The sequence below is a fragment of the Tachypleus tridentatus genome, chromosome 5, assembly GCF_004210375.1.
Source record: "Tachypleus tridentatus isolate NWPU-2018 chromosome 5, ASM421037v1, whole genome shotgun sequence".
Classification (NCBI taxonomy): Eukaryota; Metazoa; Arthropoda; class Merostomata; order Xiphosura; family Limulidae; genus Tachypleus; species Tachypleus tridentatus.
Window position 1 is genome coordinate 48,076,027 of NC_134829.1, and position 21,039 is coordinate 48,097,065.

The following is a 21,039-nucleotide window of genomic DNA, read 5'->3' on the forward strand; positions in this document are numbered from 1 at the left end:
ATGGATCATTTTATGTGCTTTTCATGTTCTTACATATAATGATCAGAACAGTTTGGTACTATCACCATTAGGAAAAGATTTAGTTACAATTCCAAAGATATTTTGAGAAGATTGTCCAACTTCGAAGATTTAGGTTAGTCCAAAATTCATACAACAAGATAATAATATAAAATAAACTTTAGAATAAAAATATATAATACAAATTAAAATAAGCATTGTAACAAATAATTTTATTGGAGGTAACTGAAAAACTGAAACATAACTTACTTAAAACACAAACACTAGCAGTTTACCTCATCCAGTATGACAGCTTTCATATTCACTGAAGAACTCAATACCAGTAAACAAACCTCTTAATTTTAAGTAACTGGAATATGCAGCAAAAAGACAATACCTTATATACTGAATACTTTTGAAATGTTTGGGTTATTGAGATATATCTTTGTATTAATTTATTGCACCTAGATGTTTTTCTAACATCATGAATGGTAAATGCAGCAAAATGTAATTTCTGACGCTGAAATACCTACTTCTATTACCACCGACAAACTTTAAAAATAGATTTGATACTCCCAATAAAACTCTAGAAATTATTATATAAAAAAGTTAGCAGAAACAAGATGGCCAAAGAGCAATAGAGGGTTTGATCTGGGAAAGTTTGTTATCACGTTGTTCACTCCAAGTTGACTGCCAAATAGCACGAAGTTGAGACTAGAATACAAGACTGCAATCCACATACAGGCATGACAGTTATAGCAACAGAGTAAACAGAATTAGCTGAGGCATTAGCGAGCTTGGTCCCATGAATACTGACATGGCCTGGTTATCAAGAAAAAGTGGACAGAAATGGATGATAAAAAGAAATGGGCCAGGATGAAAACTTACGTGAAGCAATTCCATGGCCAGTAGAGAGCTAAGCGAGTCAGTATAAATAGTACAATTAGTATACTGCATAGCTTCTATGCGAATCAGAGCAAGAGAAATAGCTTACAATTCGGCAATGAACTTTGAAATTGTAAAAGAGATCCCGTGTGCAACCACTGAATCAGAAAAAACCATGGCAGAGTCCACAGAGACATCTGATTTTGAACCATCTGTATAAATAGGAATGGTAGGATGGTTGAAATGATGCTCATCATATAAAAGATAATACTTCCAATTGGGAGTATCCATCTTCCTCAGGTTACTCGAAGAAAGGCCACATCTGGGGATGGTAGTAAGCCATGGTGAGATTACCTGACCAATGGAGACACGAGCATTGCCAAAAGGAACAATGGCTTACTATCTATTCTGAAAAGCACAGCCCACTGAAGAAGGAAAACACAACCCCAGGTGGGATGCTATGGTGAGGATCGAAGTTTTGAAGCACAGAGTAAAGAAAGTTGCAAATGGCAGAGGTGTAGAGAAGGTTTGTGAGACTCAGTGTGCAAACTCTGGACTGAAGAAGTGCAGAAAGACCCCATGCAGAGCCAAAACCCCAAACATTTGTTTGGAACAAATGAGGGCACAATAGATCTTTAGCACAGAACATCAATCTGCTCCCCAAGAGGTGAAAGAGAGGACATGGAGAATGTTCAGTGCCCTCATACATTTGATACGTAACTGCTTGTCATGTAGAATGAAGGTCAGCTTATGGTGAAAGAAAAGCCCCAAGAACTTTGTCTCAGAGACCATGCAAAGAACAACCTCACCAAGACAGAGCTCAGGATCAGGGTGAATACACCTTTGGTGGTAAAAGTGCATGCAAATGGTTTTAGAGAAATAAAAGGTAAAACTATTTGCTGTGATCCACTTCATTAAATGATTGAGCACAGTCTGAAGTTGTCATGTAGAAGTCATCAACATAGAGTCCGTTTGCAGAGATAGGTGGAAGTTGTGTAGCGACAGCATAAATTTTCACATTAAAAGAGTGAGACACTCAAGAAACAGCCTAGGGAACTCCAAGCTCCTGTGGGAACAAATGAGAAAGCATCGATCCATACAGATTTGGAATCTCCTATCCATTAAAAAGTTGCATATAAAAGTGGTAGGTCTCACAAAATGCCAAACATCTACCTCCACATAGTACCACAAGCCTTCTCAAAGTAAAAAAATACAAAAACAAGATATTGTTGCTTGAGAAATGCTTCTCTGATTGATATTTCAAGTTGAATAACGTGGTCCATAGTGTAGCCTTGTCATTGGAACTCGCACTGGGTGAGCAAGAAAGTTATTTGGTTCAAGAAACCAAACAAAATGAGCATTATCCATTCTCTCTGAAATCTTAGAGGCAGCTTGTCAAAGCAATTGGACAATAGTTTGAAGGAATCTTGGGATCCTTCCTCAGCTTAGAAAAGGGGGAACAATAGCCAAGTGTCAAGCATCAGGAAAAGTATTTTCCTGCCCTATTCCATTAAAAACAAACAGAAGAATAGCATAAGAGGAAGAAGAGAGATGGAACAGCACAACTTCCTTACCGACTTGGGAGGGCCAGCAAGTCCCTCTAATCACTTCTGAATGAAAAACAGAGACATCTCTCCTGAAGATTTTTCAGACAATGAATGAAGAATGAGAGATCGAGGTGTGGATTCCAACTGTGATTGTGTAATTGATTTGTCTGTGCATGGTCGTTTACCAGTTACCTTTTTTTTAATTGTTTTTTCAAGAATTGGGGAATCCATATTAAATAGTATACATTTCAGTATTCACTGACCTCATCCACCATGGGGCCCTATGAGAGGATGCACTACAATGACAAACAAGGACATAGCAGGAATGCCTGGGTTTCATGAGCACAATACCCAAAATGTCCACAATCTACAAGAACGGCTCTGCCCTTACACCATTATTTTGAAATTTCTTATCTAGTACTATCTACTACTAATTAGCACTTGTTTATAACCAACAGGAAAAGGATTTCTTCCTCTATGTAATTCTGACAGTTGGATATAAGTAGCTTGAAGAAGAAAGTAATAATTTTGCCCAAACTGTTGAAGTGTGATGAACTGGTTGCTACTCTGAATAGGAATGGAATGTTTTTCAACCCACATGTACGGTATTTAAAAACCCTACTAAATTACATGGATTTTGAGGATACTAATATAGTAATTTGACATTTTTTTTCAAGCTAATGTTTGAAGCCTATAAAATTTATCTCTTACACCCTCCACTCACAAGACTAAATGAGGCTTGAAGACAGGCTTAGCATGTTTGATGCATGAGTGCAATATCTTTTTACACAGTTATGCACTCAAAATCAATGTTTTTCAGTGTATTTCTCATTTAGTTATGTTTTAAGAAAGATGACTAAAATTTAAACATTAAAGTAAATAGTAACATGTATATTTATATACATATGTAACGTATGATAACTGAAACATCATTGTAACTGTCAGTATACTCACATTATAGTTACATTTGTATTTTGTAGGCCAATATGTAGTTATGCCTACTGAATTTGTGTTATTCTAACTGTCTAACCTAAGTTAAAACATAATTATACCACATTTGAAACTTGACAGCTTTAAAACAAGTTTATTCATAACATTTAGAAAAATGAACTATTTTACAAATGTTACACAATAATATTATAGACAAATAGCCAAAGTACCACCTTCGTACACTTAAGCTGAAAAATTTCACAAGTGTAAAATAGATGACCAGTAGTACTGAAACACCTGTGAGGTAATCAGATTGGCCCAACTCAGAACCTACAACATTTACTTAACCAGCACAACTCTGAATTATATTATAAATGTTTCACAAATTGCAGTTTTGTTATCTTGGGAAATTGCTTTTAGAAGTGTTATAGGAAACATAAGCCACTTATTCTGATATTGTGCTCTCTGAGCAAAAACATGTATGTGCTTTCAATGGTATCATATTACAGCTGCACATAAATATTCACAGACCCCAGGTGGTGATTTATAATTTATTTAAAGTGGTTTTTCAACTTTAGACACTGACAGTAAAATAAACACAGAAAATATAAAAGATATACTTAGCAACTGAAACTCTCAGGGTACGTACTTTGAAACTAATAATGAAGAAAAAAGGACACAGCTGCTCATTATATTTGGGATTCTATAATTTTCCTTTCTATTATATTTGAGTTTTTTAAAGGCTGAAGAATCAAGTAATAAATGTAATAACAGATAAAATATAAAGATTTCCTGAATAAAAAGTTGTATAATTTAAGACGTTCTAGAGGTTACACACATGAAATACGAGATTTTTGCCACAAAGAAAATTATTTTTAGATCTTAAAATGAAAATCACTTTACATTTGTATTAGTTAAAAAAGAAGCACCAATTTCAGAAACAAATATTAATAAAAACACTTCATTAAAAATCTGATTTTTCATGTGCAAAAAACTTGAAACATTTTCCAAAAGTCTAGCAAATTTTGTGAAAAAACAATATATTAAAAGTTAGTAGTATGTAAACTATAACAAGTACAAATGGTTACAAGGTCGGTCCCATGGACCAAGCCTGTGTTGAGAGAGTTAACTCTTTCTTACCTTCCACATCATTGGTTTTTCTTCTTCTTTATCAATAGGAATGGTAGTGCTATGTACCCATGTGTTGGTGCATAAGTGGAAGACGAGCGTTAGGAAGACCTGACAGGAAGGAAAATACCATCAACAGAGAGAAATATTCAAATATTACTTAATACAAAATATACACTAGTCAATACTTTAACATAAAGGTTAATTATTTTCAAGAAAAGTACAACAACATTAACTGTAGTGTATACAAGATGGTTGAACAACATTTAAAAGAATTAAAGGTTAAAGTGTAGAACTGTTTGATCTTGTACAATAGGCCAAACAACTGAACTTATAAACTGTAATGTTCTTCCAAGTCATGTACATAATCAAATTATGTTGTGTATTTGTTATAAACTACAGGTGGCTTTCTTTAAAATAGAAAATACAAAATGCAAGTCAATTACTTAAAAATAGCATTGAATACAATCATTAATTTGGCATGTTAATAGACTTAAAACAATAGTTTCAATACTGAGCTTATGAGTTACTTTATTTTAGGTTTTCTGCTGTATGTTTAAAACAATTTACATTCAGCAAATAACATGTTATCAGTGTACCTTTACCTCCCAATACAATAATAAAAGGCTTACAATCTAACTGTATAAATGCATCTGAAGAGACTTGTCAATCTAAAGCAAATGCCAATTGATTAAGAAAAGACACTTGATGTTCTCTTGCAGATAATACATTATAAAATGCTGAATTACAAGAAAGATAAATGGTCAATGCACCCTAATTTTTATAGAAAACTAAAATAGAAGCATTACACTTTCCAAAACAAGAGACGTCTTTATTGTCAATAATAATAATTATTTATTAAATATTTATAACTTTTAATTGGTGTTAGTTACAACATGAATAAAAGGAGACACTTACTGAGGTACAAGATCATCCCCTCTATTGAGGGTTGTAGCATCAAGCTCAAAAATTGAAGCAATATCATTAGATAACGGAACAGCCACTAGGCAGAACACCTGGTTTCCAGGTGGACCTCGGAGCTTAGATCTCATTGGGTCTGTCATAGGATCATCATCTACTTCAGCTGCCAGATAGTGACCACTTGCTAGGTGTTTAAATCTGAAGAGGCTGTTCCAATGACCAGCACCTCCTCTACATGGATCATGGTGAACTACCTGTAGTTCAAGAAAATAGAACTGTTGACAACAACTTGCTAATACTATTATAAGGTTGAACATAAAGGAAGGGAGTATCAAATATCTTAAATCAGAAAAGATTTACCAATCCCCTGTCAAAGATAAGTCAAGAAACACACTAAGTCACATACCTCAACTTCCCACAATGCCTTTGAACTGGTGGCAGCTGTGGCAGTGGCTCGGCCTGTAGATCTCAAGAAGACAAATTGCTTTTTCTTGTATTCATCCATAGTTAGAAACTTTTCTTGTTCTGCATGGAACAATCTTACCACCTCTCCCTAGTATTTATAATTTAAAAGTAAAATATGGAACAATATCAGAATATTAACTTTTGAACTATATATAGCTTTAATATTCCATCTCAACTTCAACTTCATGTATCTGGTCCAACACAAGTTATTTATTTGTAGAGTCATATCTTTAACAGTCAAAAGGTAATGTGAGTAGTAGTGTTTTTGAGATGTGTACAAATGGGTATATTTATTTTACTTTCAAAATCAACCTGACAATAACAATATATCAAGGTTTGTCCTAAAAGATAGCAAAACTGAAACACAGATATAAAGCAAAAACATAAAAATTGCTTTCCATATGAAGAAAAACAATTGTGTTTATTAAAAGATATGTATAATTCTTGCATTTTCTGAAGCTAAAAACTCATTGTGACCTGTTAAAAATAACAACCTTACAAAGAAACAGTATGGATGAGAAGAAAACTACAGTATTAAACTTCACTGTTTTCTAAGTACACTATCCATAGGATTAGTTTAGTTCACAATAAAAATAATAATTATTTGCTACATTAGATTTTTTGTTTACATGATAGGCTGCATGTGCTCTGCCAAACATGGGTATCAAAACCTCATTTTTACCATTCACAACGTCAGACGTACCACTCATTTACCTTATATAACTATATTTGTGTCCATTATCAGTGCTTTAGGGTTCTTACACACAATAAAGAGCATAAAATTCAAGGACTTCTCAAGAACTTTTGAAGGCTTCAACTATTGTTTAATGAGGACTCAAACACCAGAAATTCATTTTGTTTTAAGAGCTTACTGATTTTGTCCCACTGTTTGAAGAATCTGCTGCGATGATGTTTTTACCTCAAAACAACTACACGTAGTACAGCATGTCATCCTTGTGTTGTCTAACCTACATTTTAAATTCATCACAGACTAACTATAAAACACATTATTCTTCATATTGGAAGATGAGATGAAGTAATACACACATCTTACACAGAGATGAAGTAATACACACATCTTACATCTGAGATGAAGTAATACACACATCTTACATCTGAGATGAAGTAATACACACATCTTACATCTGAGATGAAGTAATACACACATCTTACATCTGAGATGAAGTAATACACACATATTACATCTGAGATGAAGTAATACACACATCTTACATCTCAGATGAAGTAATACACACATCTTACATCTGAGATGAAGTAATACACACATCTTACATCTGAGATGAAGTAATACACACATCTTACATCTGAGATGAAGTAATACACACACATTACACTGAGATGAAGTAACACACACATCTTACACTGAGATGAAGTAACACACACATCTTACATCTACTTTTATTTTTCTTTGCTCATTTTAATGCTATACATTCAACACTTCCTGTATTACATTGATACTGCCACATCATATTAATAAACTGGTTTCTCAAAACCAAGTAAGAACTGATTGAAGTGCTGTTTCAGTAAGCCTGGCACGGTCAGGTGGTTAAGGCACTCGACTTGTAATCTGAGGGTAACTGGTTCAAATCCCTATCACACCAAACATGCTTGCCCTTTCAGCCGTGGGGGCATTATAATGTGATGGTCAATCCCACTATTCATTGGTAAAAGAGTAGCCCAAGAGTTGGCAGTGGCTGGTGATGACTAGCTGCTAAATCAGGTACAGCTAGTTCAGATAGCCCTCATGTAGCTTTGCACAAAATTCAAAACAAACCAAACAAAGAGAATTAAAAGAATAAACAGCTTAACAACTGGCATATCTAACAATTTTCTGAAGGACTATAATACAGTACTAAATGACATGAATATTAAACATTACCTTAATGTAAGAAGTTTCTAACATGCTCTTGTGAAACTTCAATGGCATTTTATACCAAAAACAAAACATGTTTTAAAATAATCACAAAACTTAATATTTTTTTTTAAATCTGTCCAACTCCTGTGATTATGTCTGTTTAAACCAGAAAAACATTAAAATCCTTTAGAACATTATGGATGCACACAAATGTGACTTATGAAAATTAACACATTTCACAAGACATTAACAAAAAGAAATCGCAACAAGTTCATAAAGCATCAGCTTCTAAGTCTCCACAGAACTTAAAGGATCCAGGCCAACAAGTCCAGGAAGCATTTAAACACAGTCCAGTGAAAATGTATAATTATCCTCTGTTCTTCTATGGAAATTAAGAATAAAGAGACTTGATCTATAATGTAAAAGTCTGATCAATGCTAGTGAGATCAGGACAAAGTAATTAGTTATAAACTCAGATGAGGTGAAGCCTATTTAATATTATCACTTTTGTTATTCACTAGAAATACTTTAAATAAAACCTTCATAATAATACAAATATCTTCTTTTTATTCCAACATGTGAAATCAAGCCTACCTTAAGTTCTACACAGCAGGATGGATATAGTACAAGTAAAAATACAACTTTACTTCAAATTGTTTTTTTTTCATGTTTGTTACTTGAGAAAGCAAATTTTACACTTCACTTAAATATTTACAGTTTATCATAAGAGTACACTTTTCTCACCCCTTTCAAAACATCATCCATGTTCTCCTTGTACTCTAGGAACAGAGAGATTTTCCAGCTTGTGTTGGAATTAACTGCATTCACCTGCAGGTCAAATTAAAAGTACAAGATCAGTTAATGACAGGAGAAAACTACTACATTTTAAAAGTAAAACTGAAAACTTTAATACAGAATGACTGCATAAAACAGTAATTTGCAATTATTTATTTACATACTGTACATATAAACATAAATATTTGAATTTTGAAATATCCTGTGACATTTTAAGTTTGTTTTCCTTCGTAAACTGAATAAATAAGACAGCCAACAATGATTGTCACACTAGGTTTGTGACAAATTTTGAATATATTCTCTCAGAGTTACATCATATCTATTGGAAAATGCTAAATACTTTAACTTTTTAATTTACATGTAAGGCTATAGCATTAAAACTTTAAAGTACAGACAATGTTTTGATATTATGTTTTGACCTAAGGGGGTCACAAAACACTGTTTTGCACTTTAATTAAAATCATAATGCCCATACCAACTGGCTTTAGAATACATTCTTAAACCCTCAAGAGACACTCAATGAGCTAATATATGAGTATATGTAATTTTGGTATGAAATGATATTTTTATTTTAAAATGATACAAATATGAAATAATTTAATTTCTTAATTTGTTTAAACTGAATTAAATAATGTATTTAACTCCTGCTGTGTTTACAATTGTATAAATCATGCCATGAAAAATGAAATAACCAATGTTAATTTTTCAAGTTGTAAAAATAAGTGTTCATTATTTTTGAAGGAAACTTTAGACATCCATTCATCCCTTTTGAGGGATTTATAATTAGTACACAAGTACTTTTAAACCTGAAATTATTTGCAGATAGTAAGCAAAATATCAAAACTGTAAGGAACAGTCAAGTATTTTCTATTTTACAAACACATGGCTACATAAATAAACCCACCTCCTTACAACCAGGATTGTCAGGTAGTTCATGGCCACTAGCATGTAGTGGCTGTCCTGCATTGACTGGTGTAAGTACCACTTTATCACCCACAACAACCTGAAAACAGTGTTACATTACTTTAAAAACTCGACTCCTACATCATTAATATATATATGAAATTACAAAAATGAAGCAAGACTAAAACGAAAATCTACATTTTGAAAGCTATTTTTACAAAACTTCCTAGTGAACTGATCAATGTAGCCATCACCTTTGGCTATAAATCATCAAAAAAAAAATGCAGAAGTTATAATTTATCAGTGACCTATAACCCAACTTCTCAACAATGGCAGCAGGTCAGACTATGAAACTACTTTTACAAACAATATTCTTAATTACACTTTAATTTTCATAAAACAGTTTTTTATTTGTGTGTGTTATTTGAAAACAGTAAATTCAACAATACAGAATAAGAAGTTAAGTCACTGGAATATTTTATTGTCACCTATAATACTTGCTAAGCCTAATTAGGCTTATCTGATATCTCTTCACAGAAGAAAATTTCCATAGCTTTCAAGCAAATTTAATTTAATTACAAATACATTTTCAAACACACAAAGAACATCTAATTAAATTCAGAAAAACAACAACTCAGATTTGCAATTTGTTAAGTTTTTGTAAAATCCAACTACATTCCACTGTTCTTCTCTGTTTGAGTTAGACATTCTTATCACTCCACAAAACCATAAATTAATATTCACTCTGCAAGGGCTCAGTATAATATGTACAAGTTAAATATTTATGGCATAACTTTTGATGCAGTATGTGTATCTTCATAAAATTTAGTTGACTTTCAGTAAAGTTTCCAATCCTTCTGTACACAAAAAAAATCATATTTTTGAAGTGTTTTTACAAAAGATTTGTTTGTAAGAGGAATGTGTTTCATTACTTTTGAGTGTAAAGTTATTTTTATGTCATGATTAAAAATAATTCTTTGTCCAAAAAATTTCAAATACTAGTTGTGTAATCTTTAACTCTTTATATTTTGTCTGTTATTTTCTTTACCTTACTGTATGTGGTCCATAAATTTGTCAGACGTTGTAACAACCATAAGAAAAATTGGGAAATAAATTATGCTTTTTTCACAGTAAAATGACTACGGATTATGACACAAAAATATAAATGTTTGGTTTTAACAGCTTAAATCTCATAACATCATACATATACATTATTTTTATTATATTGACTTTCCAGTCATGCTTGGCTAACACAACAGAAATTGCATTGACCTGGCACACGTGTACTCATGTTACTGTACCAAGAATATAAAACTGGCCTTTACCAATTTATCTGCTTGAATTTCTTCTAGTGTAAAACATAGTCACATTTCATTTATAACATGTGTATGTATATGAAAATATATATTATTACTATTTACAAGTAAGTTATTAAATTTATTTTTCTTAAAGCACAGCACAGTAAAAGAAGCAACTATAGTAAACTATCATCTCTTCTATTTGAGCTTTGTACTTGTTTGCTACTTGCCATAGGTTGCTCAGTCTATCAAATTTCATACCTGGAGAACATAAAACTAAATATATTTTTTAAAGTTTTATAAGTACATTTGAGATAATCAAATATCATAAATTACTACATCAATACCATATAACTCCACAGTAATTTATCCAACTTTGTAACTAAGCTTTATTTTGGTCTAAAATATAAAATTCTGTGCCAACTAAAGACTCAAATTACCAGCTTGAAATCTTGGATTGAAAGAAAAACAAGCTGATGTCATAATATTTAAAAATGGATGAGAAACCCACTAGAGGGACATTCTGAACTGGTTATTAATACAACAAAAAGAAGTACATAAGCTAGCATATCCATGTATTACAGAACATGAAAAATACCTCAGCATATAGAAAAAATACGAGATTTTTATTTTATATTTAAGCTTTTTAATGTTGTTAGTTTGAGTTCCTAATTTATATTAAACTAGAGATTTTTATTTGGACATCATGATCATATAGTTTAAACTAGTATTCCATTCCATGTGACATACAAAAATTAATGTTCAGGTGTGTTTAATACTTACTTTTAAATTAAGAAATTAACTTGTACACATGTTGCAAAAACTTGAACAGTATATAATTCAATTTAATAAAATATTAGTTCAATAAAATTTAAATGGGAATCAGTAAGTGTAACAACATAGCCTTTGACAATTTAACAATAGTAGTCAATAAGGAGTTGGGTCACATATGAGATACTGGTATATTTCACTGTTACCTACCATACTTTGTAAGTCTAATTAGGCTTATTTGATATCTTTTCATAGAAGAAAATTTCCATAGCTTTCAAACAAATGTAACTAAAATTTTCAAAAATTCAAAGAATATCTAATGAAATTTAAAAAAACAACTCAGATCTGAGAGTTTTTCAAATCTTTGTAAATTCCTACTACAGTTGTTTTCTGTTTGAACTAGTTATTATCCCATAAAACCACAAAGTAATATTCACACCAACTCAGTCACTCAACATAGATACAAACAGTTCATGTAAGTTGTTCCGTCAAACGACATTTAAAATTTGCCAATACCTATTTCGAAAGCTGAATTTCATTAATAATGATTCAATCATTTGTTGTAAGGTAATATGAGAGTTGGAATTGAGAGACTGTACTTATAAAATTCAGAGAAGGGAAGAACTCGTGTGAAAAACAAAATATTCACAATTACATTTTCTAGGGATGAAAGAACAGACAAAAATAATTGATGAAATACAGTTATTGTTGTTTCATTTTTCTCCAGTTTTGAAATCTGATGTGCAGGTGTGCACTCAACAGTTGAAAAATGTTCACCTGCATGGAAAGGGTTAACCTTTTCCCCACGAGCTGTTGTATTTTGCATCAATTAAACCAAAGAAAGACGTTCATGGAATAAAACATTTCTCAAAATCTCATAAGATTTTCTTATAGTTTATATATATCTTGTAGATAGAGAATGACTTATTTTAACTATGTCCTTCTCATACAAGTGTTACGTATCCACAGTAGTTATTTGCATTCAACCTGTTAAAATTGTTCAAGTACAAAACAATTTTAAGTACAAAAATACTTTTATTCATTTATAGTTCTGTATTTCATTTACATAACTTCTAGAATCACTTAAATAAATAAGTTTTCAAGCAACTGTTTACACTTCATTTGTTTCTAAATAACTTATCAACGTACAATACAATAATTAAAATTAGAAAATTGAAAAAGTGTAATTATAACTCATACATTATCAACCAGAGTATAAAAGTTAAACCTAAATACAATCTTAACTGTATCTCTTACTATAACGTACTTAGGTACAAAACAACTGTAAGTACTATAGTTCATCAAGCAGCCAATAATACTACAGTTAATTATGTGTACCTGTAACAACTGCATGCCAATTTCAAAATAATTGTTGTTAGTGTAAAATGAGCTCTTTCTAATGACTATATAAATGCCTATGTAACTCAACATTTAGGCTATAAACCTCAAACAAATCTGTGAGGGGGTGTGGCACTTGACAGAGATTGACAAAATTGTTTACTTGATTCAAAGAACTTTGAAATGTACAAGTCAAAAGGTTACATAAGCATTTTAGTCTAGACATACATCCTACACAATGACCATAGGATAACTGAAGATATGGAGTGATAAAGTAGGGAATTTTCATATCTTGTTGGCTACATGTCATCTGATGTTTCAGTTGTTTTTAGAAGTTTCTTTTGAAATGAAAGACTTAAAACTTCAAATCATAAAATACACTTAATTTAATTATGTAAATTAACAGTAAAGGAGGTTAATTAAATATTGAATGTAACATGAGGACTTTTGCAGATGTTTAAAGGGGTACCTATTCTGAACGGTTTAAAACATGAGAGTACTATAACTGAAGTATTACACATTTATATAATTTTGTATAATAAAAATGGTTTCAAAAAGTAATAGCATAATAACAGTAAGAAAATCGGTCTTTACGGCTCACATTGATGTTTTGTTAAAAAATATTCAACACTCATAAAAAAAATTTCACTAATTACCTTGAAATGTGCAACTATGTCAAAATTTACTGAAATGGAATGTTACCTTTCTTGAATATTGTTTTTATGATTTAAGGCTACTTTTTGTGAAGTATATTCTAGCAGAACATTCTGTATTTTATTCTTTTGCGTGTGTGTGACTGTAAAAAAAAGAAAATAAAAACACCTACATTATCACCTGTAGTACGTAATTTGTAGAAAGGCACAATATAAAACCATGATCCTTCATCTCCAGCTGAATCCAGGTACACACGCATGGCATTTTTCTCCAGCAGTGCAGGAAGTCGTTTATTAACAGTCAAGTATTTGTTGCTCTTAATATGTAGAAGCTACGATAAACAAATTAAAATAATTATATACACTAAGTTTTTGAAAAGTAACCACCAAAACTGAAACCTAAGTTTAAGTTCACAATACCTTTCATGGAATCCATTGTTGATAAAAAAAATATTTACCTTTATAAATTATAATAAGAAACTAGCTAATAATTTAAATATAGATATTTCAAACTATGTTTTACTGCTGTTACTTCAGAGAGAGTTTTAATTTTACTAAAATGTTTTATAGAAAATCTATTACTTCATTAAAAGCAGTTTGATACTGAAGAATAAATGTGGCCATTTTTTGCAAGATAATTTCCTTTTATTCTATACCCTTTTAATACCATTTTAAAACAAATTAACAACTCTGAAATTTATTACACTTACATAACCAATTACTAGGCATTTGAGCATTAATAAATTTTTCTCTTTAAATTGCCAGTGAAAATGGCAGTTTGATATCTCTTTTTCAACATTGTTAAAGCTATTATAATCTATTATTAACATTTATTACTGTCCAAAAACAATTATTAGTATCAAATGTGCTATTAAATTTTACATGATAGAATATGAACTAGAGCTATTTTAACAGTACATTTTTATTAGTGTGTGTTATTTTCATTACTAGAGACACAATTTTTTTTCTTTTTTGGATGAGCACTAAAGATAAGGTTTACGTTGAAACTTTGTAGAATGGACAGCAACTACCTTTTGTGTAGAGGATGACATTTCCAAAGTCTTCTGCCTTTTGTCTTCATCAGAAAATATCAGTTGTGATAAGTGTTAGCATATAAGATCACACACACACACACAAGGTGCAATGCATTTGAAAAAGACCCAGAATGAACATTTTCAAGTAACTGACCACCTTCCTGAAGAACAATCACGTACTGTAAAGTATTCAAGGTTTGGATCTCTTTTTGAAATTTATTCTCAAAATGAATGTTCCAGTGCATTTCTAAAGTTGCTATGGGACACACACACTTTGTCAGGCTGACTGTTTCAGTTTTGATAGAACACATACACTGCTAGATATAGTTAACTCACTTCTGTCATCTGTACCATACTAATGAATTCCTGGATTCTACCCAATGTAAGCAAACATGTATTCACTGTGCTCTTTCTTCTAGATGACATTCAGTGAAATAATTTTCATTTTACAAAATGGTAACCAGCTTGAACATAAACTGAACTGAATAGGACATTAATCTCACAAGACCAGACCTCAGCGTTTGAGGGAAACTGTCTCAAACAACAAAGAAAAACTCTGGAAATTTCTTAAATTCCCACTTACACGATTTCAGCTGCAGGTAGTCACACAAAATACTATATATATAAATTGTGAATCTGCTTTATGTACATTTGTTTTTCATTAAGATGTGATGAAGTTTGAAAACACCTACGTTAAAAGTAACCTAGCATGTTTTTAATTTAAACCACATGACGATGATAGAATGATATCTTATTTATGCATAGTGCTGTGTGTATTTTTAGAAACTCACATTTCATCTAAAAGAAAACTCAGGTGGTTGATATGCAGGCTAAACTACTTACAGCCTGCATGTTTATAATGTTTAAGTATTCAACATTTTTTACATGGCATGATTGCTGGTTTCAAGTTAATACATTACACTTCATTCAGACACTTTGTTTATTTTATTTTGTGAAAACTGATCATTTTTCTGCAAGCTTGCTATACCATATATACATAATAAACGCAAGCTTACTATATCAAATCTCACAAAAATAACTTGCGTTTATTTACTATGAAAAAAACAAAAACTTGCTACCAAATAGTCTCTATTTATCATTGAGCTTGATTTTGCCTTCCAAGTATCACCATGAGTTTGTGTGTTTGTTTCAAGAAAAAGTCATGTAATGGACTGTATGCACTCTATTCACCATAGGTAACAAAACTGCAAATTTTAACATTGTAAGTCTTGTTAATTTATTATTGACCTACTGTAGGAAATAATTAATAAACATGATTTAGTATGAAAAACATTAATATTTATGCTATTTTGCTTGTACAGTGGTCAATTAAAACAAAAATTGTTACATGTGAACAGAATGAGATCTAATTGTCACAGATATAATTTCTAAAATAAAATCATACCAATGAAACTTACTTCACTGATAAGAATAAAATTATTTAACACTCCTAGAAAAATTCTAATAGCCCCAGAGCAACTTGGAAGGTTATTAATATTAGGCTAATAAATTTTAATTTAAATGAAATTGCCATTTCATTTGATTTCATTTCATTAAATATCATTTAAATTTCATTTAAATACAAAATTATTAGCCTAATATTAATAACCTTTCAAGTTGCTCTGGAGCCTATTAGGCCCCACTTTTCATAGGAGTGTTAAATGTATGAAATAAGTTAGAAACCTGAATAACTCCACCATATTGGATCACAGTTCCAATAAGCTTCTTGTTTTCTGAATCATTCTGTTTCTTCTCCAGTTCTGCAGCATGCTTTAAGTTAAAAACAAAAAACTACATCAGGTATGTTCAAGCAAGTTAAAGAAATAGTGATAAAACTATAAAAAATTTTAATCTGTTGAAGTTGCTAAAATAATCTTCTAAGTGCATTATAACCAGGTGAGTATAAAGTTGCACAAAAGTGGACTAGTATGTTTTCTAATCAATTAGTAAACAGGTGAGTATAAAGTTGCACAAAAGTGGACTAGTAAGTTTTCTAATCAATTAGTAAACAGGTGAGTATAAAGTTGCACAAAAGTGGACAAGTATGTTTTCTAATCAATTAGTAAACAGGTGAGTATAAAGTTGCACAACAGTGGATCAGTAAGTTTTCTAATCAATTAGTAACCAACTGAGTATGAAGTTGCACAAAAGTAGACCAGTAAGTTTTCTAATCAATTTGTAACCAAGTGAGTATAAAGTTGCACAACAGTGGATCGGTAAGTTTTCTAATCAATTCATACTTTTATTTAAGAAAAATACTCCAGTTTTCTTTCCTGTGAAAAACATTTTAGTTAAAATTAAAAAAAAACTAGAAACTAGTAGTAAGAATATTACCTAGTTATTCAAAAAACCTTTTTCTGTAAACTACACTCAGTACTGTCTTTACTTCTATGTGCTCGGTAGCCTTTGGAGGTAACTAGTAAGTTTTTATTTTGTGTCTCAAATTTCACATGAAGCTATGTAAAGGCTATTTTGAGCTAGCCATCCATAATTTTGAAGTGACAGACTACATCATCTACTGTCAACTCTATTTGTCTATCAGCAGTAGCCCTAGTGACATGTGACCGTCACTCTAATAATGTACACATGGCTACAAAGTGAAGACTTTGAAGAATGTTTTTTTGCTTGTACTGGGATACAAACCAAGGATCCTCAGCTACATAATCCAGCACATTAACCAGTCAACAACATTTTTGAAATCATTAAACTTCATATAAGTTTAAATAATTTATTAAAGAAGACACCTAGAAAAAAATATTTGAAATATTGACACTGTCTTTATTATCTTTCTTCTATTCTACATAAAGTAGAAACATTAAGAAAACAATTAAAGGATTCATATTTTAGACAATGTAAACTAAAATTTGAAATGACAACACTTCTCTACAGGGTGGCGGGTAAGTCCCTACCCATCCACATTGTGTCTAAACAACGTTATAATACTAATGATGAGTTGAAGGCAGCTGTTACCACGACATTTAGAACAATAACCCTTGCTATGTTGAGGAAAATGTCTCACAGAACATGGCATTGCATAATATTATGCAGCAAGAATGAGGGACAACACACAGATACACTGGATACATAAGATATATGGATGGGTAGGGACTTACGGGCCATCCTGTATATATACACATCCACACAGTCACTTTTCCCATAAAGTGCACTTTCTGAACATAAAGCTTTACCATTTACCTTAATCACATACACGTTAAACTCCAGCTATTGGAGTTTTAGAATATGTACAGTTTTATAAGGTAAAATAAGAAGTATGCGAACCTATATTATTTGTATCGTGATAATTGTTTTGTTAAACAATTGTGCAGAACTAGGTCTACTGAGCAGCACTTGTTATCTAAATACACCATACCTGTAAGGTATTTGGAAAATGCAGAAATATACACATATCTCACAGGGCTGTAAGTTTGGCTACGTATAAATACTAGTACTAACAAATCACTGTCAAATAAACAGTTTTCCATCATATGTCACACTTAAAAGAAAGATAAATATATCATAAATTTGATGTTCCTCTCTAAGTAAAGACTGGCACCCAATTTCTAAGTAAAGAAAACAAACATATAACTCAAAACAACAGCTTTCTTAAACTTATTAAATCCATAAGCTAACATTCTCTGATCACAAACTTATAATCAGTGCAATCCAGTTTTTTTTTTATATATACAAAAGATAATGTTTTTTTAAAATATAAAACTTGAAGAGAGACAAGTATAAGTACCTCTAATAATACTAAATAATTGTGTATTTACTAATGGTGCAAAAGATAGAATTTTATATGTTTTCCTATTTCTGGGTTAAAACACAACAGATGGTTATCCAACACTAAATATGGAAATGACTGACATACATGTAGTTTTTTCAGTAAGACAGCATCAGTAGAGGAAGGGCTGCTTTGTTTGGCTGCTTTCCAGAATTGCTTCTGAGCTGAATAACGGTTCATTGGACACATTTTAAACAAACAATCTGAAAACAAAAATTACCAAAAAATAAACAGAGGCAACTGAAACAGTAATAATAAAGATAAGGATTAATTAATAATGTTTCCTTTTGAAATTCATTTAATGGTTAAAAACAACAAGCATAATGAGTTTTTTTTTTAAAGAACTGCCATGTTTTTCATTATGTCCTGGTTTTATCAGAAACTACATATGTTAAAAACAAACCCTATCCTTAATTACTGACAATTAGTTACATACATGTTAATTATTAATACATATAACAGTACATTCAATGGGAATTACAAAACCATGAAAACAATTAAGACTTTCAGAAAAGTTAAATTAAGTAAAAGTCCAAAATTATAGGATAAAAAAAATTGCATTTCTATTATAATAAAGAAAATTATAATAAGATTTTTAAAAACAATGTATACTGACCAAGCTAAGTTTTGAACATTAAAATGTACTTAATTTATGCATGGATTGTATAGTACAGTTGTACACTTGGAAAGCATGCATATTTAATTTGGATTATTTATGTTTACTTGAAGAGCACTATTTGTTTGTTTCCTTGTTACAGATTCTCAGTAAAACTATTTCCTGAAGAGTGACCTTTGATGTCACAAAACCAGTGGAAGTTAATATAGAGAAAGTCTAGTGTTTTATTGTTTGTATCCATAGGTGAATCAAAACAATGATGTTTGTTGTTTTTTTTTTTGTTATAAGAAGTTCATACTAGCGTTTGAAATTAGCATTAGCAAAATAGAAAATTGCTGGTTAGGGTTGGAGTTTCATCAGTAAAAGTTAGAGACTACAAGAACTGCTAGTACACATTTCAAATATCAATACACTCAAGATACACTCCTTTAAGTTACTTACCTTGAAAAATTCTTGATACAGAAGTTTAATACACTTAAAATTAACAAGGCTGTTTCATTTGACACAGTGATATATTGTTTTGTACTTAATTGAACTTAAATACATATCCGACTTAAGTATGCCCCCACTATATTGTTCACATTGTGCATTGTTTTTGAAAAATTGATATTAGCCATCCTACATTATTTTGTTTTTAAGTTTTTTACTTAAATTATTTTTCTTTTAATACAGTATTTCAATAAACATAGGAAGGTTGTATTTATAACTAAGTAATAATAAATTATTATTACAATGAGGATCCAACTGTAATATTTATTGTTTGTCTGGTAATTCCTGTTTGACCTTGTACTTAAGCTTTTAAAGGAACACCAGATTTTGATAAAAAAAAAAAAGCAAATCCAAGGAGTAAATGTTTACATTAGAATTATAATTTGTTTTTAAAACCAGATATTCCATTTGAAACCAGTTCACCTTAGTGAAATTGGTTGACATCACTGTCTTGGTTTTTGAGTTCGCATCCGACAAAAAAGAACAAGAAATTCAAACTTTTTGCTTTGATATTTATAAACATTCCTAAAATTTGAGACTCAGTCATTGTATACTTATTGTTACAAGTGGAGACACTGTATAGTAATGTCCTGATGAACTATTACAAAAATATTCAAAATACCATTTAATTGAACAATCCAAGCCATCTCTACACATAGACAGTGCTACCACCTGCCTGATATCAAACAAACTGAGTTCATTATAAGACTTCATGAACCAACTTAAGGTAAAGAAAGGCAGTTGTTTAAAAAATAACCAATCAAGGAATGAGGCTAAAAAATTAGCACAATACCATGAGTGAATATACCCTTAATGTTTTTTTCACATATACAGGGTGGCCCGTAAGTCCCTACCCATCTGTATGTTATGTTATATTCATTATATGTATTATAAATTTTTCTCATTTTTTCAGAGAAATATGGCCGATGTAAGCCCATTTACACTTGAACTTGAACAGAACATGACGTTGCATAATATTATGCAACGAGAATGAGGGACAGCACACAGATACACAAGATATATGGATGGGTAGGGACTTACAGGCCACCCTGTACATTTTTGTTTGAATGACAAGAATCCAAGAAAATTAGTGTTGCTATAATTAAAAAACCATTATCAAAACAATTAATAAACTAACAGAATGTTTAAGGGCAGTTCATCAACTAATTCTACAGTGTAATTTAACCCAACACCATAATTCAATGAGTTCCTACAAAGTCAAGCTAATAGTATAATAATAAAATGTTCATACTATTGTGAATATGTAACAATTAATAGCATTGGAGTAAAACTTCATTAACTACTGTAACAAAATGAAAAACTTATTGTTTAAAATTTTACATTATCAAAAAAAAAAAAAAAATGGTAGGGGTAAATATTCTATTTTTTCTTATTTAATATTAAAGAAACTTATGATTTAGTAAAAACTGTTTAGATTTTTAAAAAACCCTTCTGAACTTGAATATACACCACGTGATAACTATGAAACATGCATATACATACAAAACATTAACACAAGACTTATCAAAGAGGAAATACGATAAGTTATGCCACAATGCATAGAAACACTGATAATAAGTCTTGTTAAGTGTATGTTTTAATTACATGTATA

At 30.9% G+C, this 21,039-nt stretch overlaps 1 protein-coding gene across 1 annotated transcript in view; it reads right to left on the reverse strand.

Annotated features, from left to right (window-relative positions):
* LOC143250353 (inositol 1,4,5-trisphosphate-gated calcium channel ITPR1-like) overlaps positions 1-21,039 on the reverse strand; it is a 178,377-nt gene that overhangs the window by 146,039 nt on the left and 11,299 nt on the right. Inside the window, 8 exon segments of the mRNA XM_076500799.1 lie at positions 4,500-4,598; positions 5,402-5,662; positions 5,815-5,961; positions 8,494-8,577; positions 9,449-9,547; positions 13,681-13,839; positions 16,225-16,311; positions 18,410-18,525. Coding sequence (XP_076356914.1) covers positions 4,500-4,598; positions 5,402-5,662; positions 5,815-5,961; positions 8,494-8,577; positions 9,449-9,547; positions 13,681-13,839; positions 16,225-16,311; positions 18,410-18,525 — 1,052 coding nt within the window.